The sequence below is a fragment of the Belonocnema kinseyi genome, chromosome 10, assembly GCF_010883055.1.
Source record: "Belonocnema kinseyi isolate 2016_QV_RU_SX_M_011 chromosome 10, B_treatae_v1, whole genome shotgun sequence".
NCBI classification, from domain to species: Eukaryota; Metazoa; Arthropoda; class Insecta; order Hymenoptera; family Cynipidae; genus Belonocnema; species Belonocnema kinseyi.
The window spans coordinates 3235758-3246696 of NC_046666.1; the positions used below are offsets into that span (position 1 = coordinate 3235758).

The 10939-nt window shown below is 22.0% G+C and overlaps 1 protein-coding gene across 2 annotated transcripts in view; it reads left to right on the forward strand.

The window, feature by feature from the left end:
* Nucleotides 1-10939, forward strand: part of LOC117181401 (alpha-ketoglutarate-dependent dioxygenase alkB homolog 4) — a 47965-nt gene that overhangs the window by 16108 nt on the left and 20918 nt on the right. For both annotated transcript variants that reach the window (XM_033374023.1, XM_033374022.1), the window contains 3 exons: nucleotides 812-904; nucleotides 1256-1677; nucleotides 10623-10769. In XM_033374023.1, coding sequence (XP_033229914.1) covers nucleotides 812-904; nucleotides 1256-1677; nucleotides 10623-10769 — 662 coding nt within the window. The remainder of the gene's footprint in view (nucleotides 1-811; nucleotides 905-1255; nucleotides 1678-10622; nucleotides 10770-10939) is intronic.

A 10939-nucleotide genomic window follows, 5' to 3' on the forward strand; every position in this document is an offset into this window, starting at 1 on the left:
AAAATAATATTTTTTGTTCAAAATTCAAATTTTTAAATTTACTTTCTTCGTTTTAGAAAAATCGATCTTTTTTAGTTAAAAATTTAACTACTTCGTTGAAAATTGATCTTCCTTGGTTGCAAGTTTACTTTCTTGTTAAAATTTCTTCTCTTCTTGTTCGAAAGTGAACTTTTTTCTACAAAATTTGCCCGTTTGGCTTGAAAACGTCAATATTTTGTTGAAAATTAATATATATTTGTTTTTTGAGGATTCAATTATTCTGTTTAAAATTTGTCTTTTTTTCTTTGTATAAAAATGACCGATATTTCATTTTTTGTTTTAAACCACTTTTTTAGTTGATAATAATTTATTTGGCTTGAAATAATCTTCTTAGGTTGAAAATTGTACTATTTTGTTAAAAAAACAACTATTTCGTTGAATTTCTAATTTTTTTGTTTGTAAAATCTAATATTTTGTTTAAAAAAACAATATTTTTTTGAGAGGAAAATTTAACTGGTTGGTTGAAAATGAAACTCTTTTTTGTTGATAATTCAATTATTTGGTTGAAAAGTCATGTATTTTATTTAAAATTTTTATTTTGTTAGAAAATTAATCTTCTTGGTTGCAAATTTATCTTTGCAGACTAATAAAAGTTCAGCTATTTGGTAAAAAATTTAAACATTTTGATGAAAGTTGAATTATTTTTGTAAAAATTCAACTATTTTGTTAAAGTCGTATTTTTTTTGTCGAAAATTCCTTTTCCTGAGATTTTTTTAAAGTTAAAATAAAGGGTGGTACAATTTAGGTCAATGCCAATAATGTATGTTTTCAGGAAGACTTTTTGAGTGATGAGGAAGCCCATTCGTTGATAAACGACCTAGATTCCTTGCCCTGGGAAATTTCCCAAAGCGGTCGAAGGAAACAGGTAAATTTACAAATTTTCTATCAATTTAAAATTTAATAAATTTAAATGATATTAAAATCAAATTTAAAATCCTTTTTAACTTCCAATAATTAAGTTAATTTTGTAATTTAAAAAAGAACATCTTTTTTAAAAAAATCTTTAAAAAAGGAAAAGAAAGAACAAAAAAAATGTTTGGACAAAAATGAAAGAAAAATGAGAAGACGAACCAAAACCCCTTCGTTTTATTTTAAAAATATTTTTTTCGTCCTTTTTATTTTTATTATTATCAAATCAGAATAAAAATAATGATATTTTTTAAAAATAAATCTTCAAATTTAATTTTCGAATTTAAAAATAAATATATGTTTTTAGAACTACGGGCCAAAATGTAACTTTAAAAAAAGACGTCTGCGATTAGGATCATTTGACGGATTTCCAAAAACGACCCGATTCGTTCAAGAAAAGTTTGCGAAGGTTCCACTTCTTGAAAATTTTCAAACCGTGGAACAATGTAGTCTCGAGTACAATTCTGAGCGAGGAGCTTCCATTGATCCTCATATCGACGATTGTTGGATCTGGGGAGAAAGAATCGTGACAGTTAATATAATTGAGGATTCGGTTTTGAGCATGATTCCTTATCGAAATTTAAAAAAACGGTACAATCTAGATTATGTCTCTACGCAAAAGCTTCTAGATGGAGATGAAAGTTTGGGAGAAGAGCCGAAATTTGAAGATATTGTGGTCAGGATTCCGATGCCTGAAAGATCTTTAATCGTCCTTTATGGCGCTGCAAGGTAAATTTAATTTACATTATTTTTCCCGTTTATTGAAATTAAAATATTTAAACTTTTTGAAACTGCAATTTTTTATTTTAAGAAATCAAAACTGAATTTTTAAATAAAACATTCAAAATGGAACTGTTTCGAATTTTAAACTTTTATAAATTAAAAAAAAAATGTTAAAAGTAAAATATGACCTCTTCCAATTCAGAAAAAAAATATCAACAAAATTTTCCTCCTTTCCAAAGTTAAAAAAAAAGAATATGACAAGAATTTCATTTCTCCCAACTCTGAAAATTCTAAAAATAACTAACTAACTAACTAAAAATATGACCTCTTCCAATTCAGAAAAAAAAAAGATCAAACAAATTCTTTCAATAAAAGTGCTGAAAAGAAAAAATGGCCTCTTCTAATTCGGAATAAAAGTAAATATCAAAAATTTCGTCGCTTCCAACTCGATAAAAATCTTAAAAATAAATAAATGTTTCTTTTTTAATTTAAAAAGAAGTCAAACCCCACATTTTCTCCCGTCAAAGTCAGTAAAAAATTGAAAAACAAAAAATTTCTCTGTTCTAATTTAGAAAAAAATGGAACAAAGTAATTTTCTTTTTTCCAATTCAATACAAATCTTAAAATTAAAATATGGCCTCTTCCAATTCAGAAAAAAAAAACTGATTAGAAATATGCGTTCAATAAAAATGCTGAAAATAAAAAAAAAGTCATGTTTATTGATTCTTATTTTTCACGTTTATAGGAACTAAAATATTAAAACTTTTTGAAATTGCAATTTTTTATTTTAAGTAATAAAAACTGAATTTTAAAATAAAGCATTTAAAATGGAACTGTTTTGAATTTTAAGCTTTTAAAATTGAAGCTTGGAAATTAAACTTTTATAAATTTAAAAAAATGTTAAAAGTAAAATATGGCCTCTTCTAATTCGAAATAAAAGTAAATAACGAAAATTTCGTTGTTTCCAATTCGATAAAAATAATAAATAAATGTTTCTTTTTTAATTTAAAAAAAAATTAGTCTCCATATTTTCTCCCTTTGAAGTCTATAAAAAATTTAAAAGCAAAAAATTTCTCTGTTCTAATTAAAAAAAAAATTGAACAAAGAAATTTTCTTTCTTCCAACTCAATAAAAATCTTAAAACTAAAATATGGCCTCTTCCAGTTCCGAAAAAAAAACTGATTAGAAAAATGCTGAAAATAAAAAAAATTTCAGGTTTATTGATTCTTATTTTTCACGTTTATAGGAATTAAAATATTGAAACTTTTGAAACTGCAATTTTTTATTTTAAGTAATAAAAACTGAATTTTTAAATAAAGCATTCAAAACGGAACTGTTTCGAATTTTAAGCTTTTAAAATTGAAGCTTCGAAATTAAACTTTCATAAATTAAAAAAAAAATGTTAAAAGTAAAATATGGCCTCTTCTAATTTGAAATAAAAGTAAATATCAAAAATTTCGTCGCTTCCAACTCGATAAAGATAATAAATGTTTCTTTTTTAATTAAAAAAAAAAATTAGTCTCCAAATTTTCTCCCTTCGAAGTCTATAAAAAATTTAAAAGCAAAAAATTTCTCTGTTCTAATTTAGAAAAAAATTGAACAAAGAAATTTCCTTTCTTCCAACTCAATAAAAATCTTAAAACTAAAATATGGCCTCTTCCAATTCAGAAAAGAAAACTGATTAGAAAAATGCGTTCAATAAAAATGCTGAAAATAAAAAAAGAAGTCATGTTTATTTATTCTTATTTTTCACGTTTATGGGAACTAAAATATTAAAACTTTTTGAAACTGCAATTTTTTATTTTAAGAAATCAAAACTGAATTTTAAAATAAAGCATTCAAAATGGAACTGTTTTGAATTTTAAGCTTTTAAAATTGAAGCTTGGAAATTAAACTTTCATAAATTTAAAAAAAAATGTTAAAAGTAAAATATGACCTCTTCTAATTCAGGAAAAAAATATCAACAAAATTTTCCTCCTTTCCAAAGTTAAAAAAAAGAATATAACAAGAATTTCATTCCTCCCAACTCTGAAAATTCTAAAAATAAATGTTTCTCTTCCAATTCAGCAAAAAATTCCACAAAGAAATTTCCTTTCTTCCAACTCAACAAAAATGTTAAAACTAAAATATGGCCTCTTCCAATTCAGGAAAAAAATATCAACAAAATTTTCCTCCTTTCCAATTCAATAAAAATCCTGCAATTCATAAAAACGATTGAAAAAAAAGTTGCCCCCTTCAACTCAAAAAAATTCCTAAAAAGGAAAAATAGTCTTCCAGTTAAAAAAAAGTATATAACAAGAATTTCATTCCCCCCAACTCTATGAAAATTCTAAAAATAGAAAAATAACGTATCTTTTCCAATTCAGCAAAAAATCTCACAAAGAAATTTCCTTCCGGCCAACTCAACAAAAATGTTAAAAGTAAAATATGGCCTCTTCCAATTCAAAACAAAAAAAAACAGATTAGAAAAATTCGATCCATAAAAGTGCTGAAAAGAAAAAATAGCCTCTTCTAATTCGAAATAAAAGTAAATAACAAAAATTTCTTCGTTTCCAACTCGATAAAAATCTTAAAAATAAATAAATGTTTCTTTTTTAATTAGAAAAAAAATCAAACCCCACATTTTCTCCCGTCAAATTCAATAAAAAATTTCTCTGTTATAATTTAGAAAAAAATGGAACAAAGAAATTTTCTTTCTTCCAACTCAATAAAAATCTTAAAACTAAAATATGGCCTCTTCCAATTCAGAAAAAAGACTGATTAGAAAAATGCGTTCAATAAAAATGCTGAAAATAAAAAAATTTCTATGTTTATTGATTCTTATTTTTCACGTTTATAGGAATTAAAATATTAAAACTTTTGAAACTGCAATTTTTTAAAATTTGAATTCATCAAAACTGAATTTTAAAATAAAGCATTTAAAATGGAACTGTTTTGAATTTTAAGCTTTCAAAATTGAAGCTTGGAAGTTAAACTTTCATAGATTAAATAGTTCAAATATTTATGAATAAAAAAATAATAAATCTTCGTTTAATTTTCCAATGCTCTGAATAAAAACTAATCAAAATAAATTAAAACGAAAGTTTCCTCATGACGAACTTATTAAAAATCGAAAAAAATGATAAAAATAAAATATAGCCTCTTCCAATTAAAAAAAAACAGATTAAAAAAAATTTGTTCAATAAAAATGCTGAAAAGGAAAAATGGCCTCTTCTAATTCCGAATAAAAGTAAATAACAAAAATTTCGTCGCTTCCAACTCGATAAAAATAATAAATAAATGTTTCATTTTTAATTTAAAAAAAAAAAATCAAACCCCACATTTTCACCCGTCAAAGTCAATGAAAAATTTTTAAAAAAATTTCTCTATTCTAATTTAGAAAAAAATTGAACAAAGAAATTTGCTTTCTTCCAACTCAATAAAAATCTTAAAACTAAAATATGGCCTCTTCCAATTCAGAAAAAAAAGCAGATTAAGAAAATTCGTTCAATAAAAATGCTGAAAAGAAAAAAATGGCCTCTTCTAATTCAGAATAAAAATAAATAACAAAAATTTCGTCGCTTCCAACTCGATAAAATTTTAAAAAATAAATAAATGTTTCTTTTTCAATAACAACAAAAAATAACATGCAAACTTTTCTCCCTTCGAAGTCTATAAAAAATTTAAAAACAAAAAAATGCCCTCTTACAATTCAGAAAAAAATTTAACAAAATAATTTTTCTCCTTCCAACTCAATAAAAATATTAAAAGTAAAATATGGCCTCTTCCAATTCAGAATAAAAATAAAGTAACCAAAATTTCGTCGCTTCCAACTCGATAAAAATCTTAGAAGGAAATAAATGTTTCTTTTTTAATCAAAAAAATAATAAATCCGAAATTTTCTCCCTTCGAAATCTATAAAAAATTTAAAAACAAGAAAATGTCCCTCTTCCAATTCAGAAAAAATTGAACAAAAAAATTTCTTTTTCCGAACTCAATAAAAATGTTAAAATTAAAATATGGTCTACTCCAATTCCGAAAAAATTTAAATCTTTCAAGGCAATCATTCTGGATTTTTTTAATATGTATTAAAATAATTTACTAGATTTAATTTTAGTTCTTATTAAAAATTTTAAGAAATTCGAATTTTTGTTTGTAAATATTGATTGTGAAAACTTTAAATTGTTCTAAAAAATTCCTTGTTACTCCTAGGACTTAAAAAATTTTGAAACTCTCCAGGAAAAACAGAAAATTTCCAAAAAAATTTGGTTGTCTGGAAAACCGGGAATTTATTTATTAATGGAGAGCGAAAAATGTTTTTTTTTTTTCTTAAAAATCAGGGCATTTTCTCGAAAGCAAGCTTAATGTTTTTACAAATTTTGATATAAAATTGAATAAAAATGATTCTTCTATTTGTAAAAGTACCTAGCTTTATATTACTGTATTTAACTATTTTCTTGAAAATTCGGTATTTTTTTTGCTTTTTAATTAATTTTTTTGACTGAAAATTTAAATATTCAATTTTTGGTTAAAAATGTATCGTTTTTAGTTGAAAATTCTTGTATCTGGTAGAAAATTAATTTATTTTGTTAAACGTTAATTTTTTCAACTAAAAAATTAACTATTCAAATTTTGTTTGGCGATTTATCTTTTTTATTTGAAGTTAAAAATTCCTTAGTTTGCTTGAACATTAATTTTTTTAACGAAAAATTTAAGTCTTACATTTTTGGTTGAAAAATTATATTTTTTAATTTGAAATTTTGTCTTTTTTGATAGATATTAATCTTCTTGGTTAAAAATGAATCTTTTTGATTGAAAATTTAACTATTCCAGTTAAAGACTCATAATTTTATATGAAATTTTACCAGTTTGGTGGAAAATTATTATTTTTTTAAAAATAAAAATGTAGCAATTCCATTTTGTGTTGAAAATGAGTTTTTTTGTTGTTTTTTTAACGAAAATTTAACCCGTATTTTTTTGAAAATTAATGCATTCTGTAGAAAAATCTTATTTTTTTTATACAAAATTAATTTTCTATTTTGAAATTCGTCTTTTTGATACAAAATAAAACTGTGAGGTTGAAAGATAAACTCTTTTGTTAAAAATTCATCTTTTTAGTTTATGATTAATCTTTTCAATCTTGTCTGGCAAAAAATTCATTTATTTTTTTTTTTGTGAAATCGTTATTTTGGTAAAAAATCGATCTTCTTGCTTGAAAATGTATCTTTTAGCTTAAAAATTGTCTCTTTTGTTGGACGTGAATTTTTTTTTTACTAAAAATTTAACTATTCAACTTTTGGTTGGAAATTTATCTTTTTAGTTGAAACTTCACGTATGTTTTTGAAAATCCGTCTTTTTTTTGGTACAAATTATTATTCTTGGTTAAAAATTCAAATTTTTGTTTGAGAATTCAACTATTTCAGTTAAATATTCTTAATTTTAGTTGAAAATTCATCTTTTTAATTTAAAATTCAAGTTGAACTTTTTCTTCATTTAGGTGAAAAATTAATTAGTTTGTTTGAATAATAATTTTTTCATTGAAAATTCAAGTATCTGGTTCAAAATTAATTTATTATCTTGAATATTTATTCTTTTGGTACAAAATTAATCTTTTTAGTTGAAAATTCATCATTTTGATTTTTTTTTCACTAAAAATATAACTATTTAATTTTTCATTAAAAAATTATCTTTCCAAGTTGAAAATTCAAGTATTTGGTTGAAAATTTGTTTATTTGGCTGAAAAATCGTATTTTTCTGATACAAATTTATATTTTGTTCAGAAATTTATCTTTTAGTTGAAAAATTCAACTATTTCATTTAAAGATTCTCAATTTTAGTTGAAAATTCATCTTCTTAATTTAAAATTCAACTATTCAAGTTGAACTTTTTCTTCATTTAGGTGAAAAATTAATTAGTTTGTTTGAATAATAATTTTTTCATTGAAAATTCAAGTATCTGGTTCAAAATTAATTTATTATCTCGAATATTTATTCTTTTGGTAAACAATTAATCTTTTTGGTTGAAAATTAATCTTTTTACATAAAAATTCATCTCTTTGGTTGACGATAATTTTTTAAATTAAAAATGTAACTGCTGAACTTTTGTTTGACAATTTATCTTTTCTAGTTGAAAATTCATGTATTTTATTTTAAAAATCATCTATTTTGGTATAAATTAAACTTCTTGGTTAAAAAATCCGCTTTTGGTTAAAATTTTATCATTTTTGTTAAAAATTCATCTATTTCATTTAATGATTGATTATTAATTTGTTGAAATTTTTTATTTTATTTAAAATTCAACTATTCGATTTGAAGATTTACCATTTTATTTAAAAATTCCTCAGTTTTAATTTTTTTTCACTAAAAATGTAACTATTAATTTTTTTTGTCGAAAAATTATCTTTCTAATTTGAAAATTCAAGTATCTTATTAAAAATATAGTAATTACTAATCTCATTGAATATTCCATCAATTTAGTTGAAAAATTTTCCTTTTAGTTGAACATTAACTTTTTTTTTAACTAAAAATTTATTTTTTCAACTTTTTATTGAAAATTGATATTTTATAGTTAAAAATTAAACCACTTGGTTGATAATTCATGTATTTGTTGAAAAATTTCATTTTTAATAGAAAATAAACCTTCTTGTTTAAAAATTCAAGTATTTTGTTAAAGATGCATATTTCTCTTGGAAATTTGGGAATTTGATGCGTTTTAAATTTGATTTAATAATAGTAAGATGGTAAAATAAAAATCACAGGGAATTTATTTTTTGACCGGGAATTTTACAACATTTAAAAAATAAAAATGTTGTCTAACTTTGATTTTAACCGTTTTTTAAAGAATTTTCAAATGAGGATTTTTATAAATTATTATAACATTCAGTTTGGAATGCTTAATTATAGAATTTTTCACTTTAAAAATTTTCCATTTTAGATTTTTAATTTTTAAACATATATTTTAATTTTAAGAATTTTAAATGCAGTTTTTAAAGTTATAGCTAGAATTTCATTCATTTAAAAATATATATTCAAAAGTTCCGAAAAAATTTCAAAAAATATTTTGAATTCAACCTCAAGTGTTTGGTAGAAAATTCATGTATTTTGTTACTAATTTTTTTTGTAGCAAATTTATCTTCTTCCTTAAAAAATAAACTTTTGTTTAAAAATTCATCTCTTTCGCTGAATTATTTTAGTCGAAAATTCTTTTTTTTTTGTTTGTTGAAAATTTAATATTTTGCTAAAAATTCGTTTTTTTATTATTAAGGATTAATTTTCTTTATTGAAAGATAACTTCCATTTGTTGTTAAATTTTCATCTTTTCAGGTTAAAAAATCAAGTATTTTGTTGAAAATTCGTCCTTTTTGGTAAACAGTTAATATTTTTGTTTAAAAATATATTTTAAATTAATCGAAATTTTCCTGCAATTTTTGAAATCTCTTGAAATCTTTTTAAAATTTTTGTTACAATAATTTATCAAAGTGAAAAATCATTGTCAATTTTTATAAGAATCTTAAGAAGATTTTTTTTTTTGTAAGTCTTTCAAAATTCTTTAAAAAATTCTAAATTTTTTGTTTGAAACTTCTAAATATCTCTTAAAATTACGCTAATATTTTTACAAATAATTGTTTATTTATTTATAAATTAAAATTAATTTTTGTTTTTCAATTTGCAGGATTTTCTAAAAATTAGAGAAAAAATTCAATTAATTTTGAAATTTATTTAAAAGTTCCGAAAGAAATTCAAAAATTATTTTGAATTTGGAAAAATTTGAAAACACTTCTAGATTTCTCAAGACTTTAAAATCAAATTTTAAAGCTTTTAAAGGATGCCTAGACTATTTCAAATAAAAATAATTTAACTTTTAATTTAAAAACTGTTAAGTTAAAAAAATGATTTGAAATTAAACTTTTATTAATTAAATAGTTTAAACATTTCTACTTAAAAAAATAAATCTTCGTTATCTTTTTCAATGTTCTGAATTAAAACTAATCAGAATAAATCAAAACGAAAAATCTTAAAAACAGAAAATGTTAAAAGTAAAATATGGCCTCTTCCAATTCAGGAAAAAAAGTTGAACAAAATTTTCCTCCTTTCCAACTCAAAAAAATCCTAAAAAGGAAAAATGGTTTTACGCAAATGTAGATATTAAATTTTTGTTTGGAAAATTCTCTTTTTCAGTTAAAAATTCAAGTATCTGTTTCAAACTTAATTTATTTTGTTAAAAAATTTTTTCTTCTGGTAAAAAATTAATTTTTTTGCTTGAAAATTGGTAGACGATCTTTTTTTTTAAATTAAAAATGTAACTTTTGAACTTTTGTCTGATAATTTATCTTTTCTAGTTGAAATTTCATTTATTTTATTTAAAATAAAAACATCTATTTTGGTATAAATTAAACTTGGTGGTTAAAAAATCAGCTTTTGGTTACAAATTCTACTATTTAAGTTAAAGATTCATTATTTTAGTTACAAATTAATTTTTTTCATTAAAAAATTCGACTATTCAAGTTGAAAATTTGAGAAATTGTTAATTATGTTTTTAGAATTATTTAATTATTAATTTAAATAATAGTGTTAATATATTTAAGAATATTTTGTAATCAAATTTTTTTAAAGCTTTCCAAATTAAGAATATTAATTGAATCTCCAGAAAATGGAAAAAAAAATTATTTATAATAAACTCGCGAAACTGTATACATATTTCAATTCAATTATTTTTTAAAATCCGAAATATTTAAATGGTTTCCTACTGCGAAAAATCGTCTCTAGAAAAAACTTGAAACCCTGAAAATGCATTTTTTTCTAAATAAAAAAAATGAAATAAAAGGTAAAAGAATAAATAATACTTTTTCGTAAATTTATCCAGAATTTAATGATCTTTATTTATAAAAAAAAAAATCTTTTTGATTCGGAAATTTGAACCGCAGCGAACGGATCGAAATTTGAAGGAAAAAAAAAAAAAATTATTCATTACAGGTATTCTTGGGAACATGCAGTCCTGCGAGAAGATATAAATTCACGACGTGTGTGTCTTGCTTATCGAGAATTAACCACTCCTTATCTTCCAAATGGATCACAGAGTCAGGAGGCAACAGAAATTCTCGAAAAGGCAACGAAATTTTGGTAAAAATTCATAATAAAATCAAAATTATATTAAAATTCACCCTCCTTACATTAAAACTCACATAAATCAATTTTTATTATTTAAGTTTAAAATAATAATATAAAAATATATTAATAATTAAAAGTTCCGAAAGAAATTCAAAAATTATTTTGAATTTGGAAAAATTTGA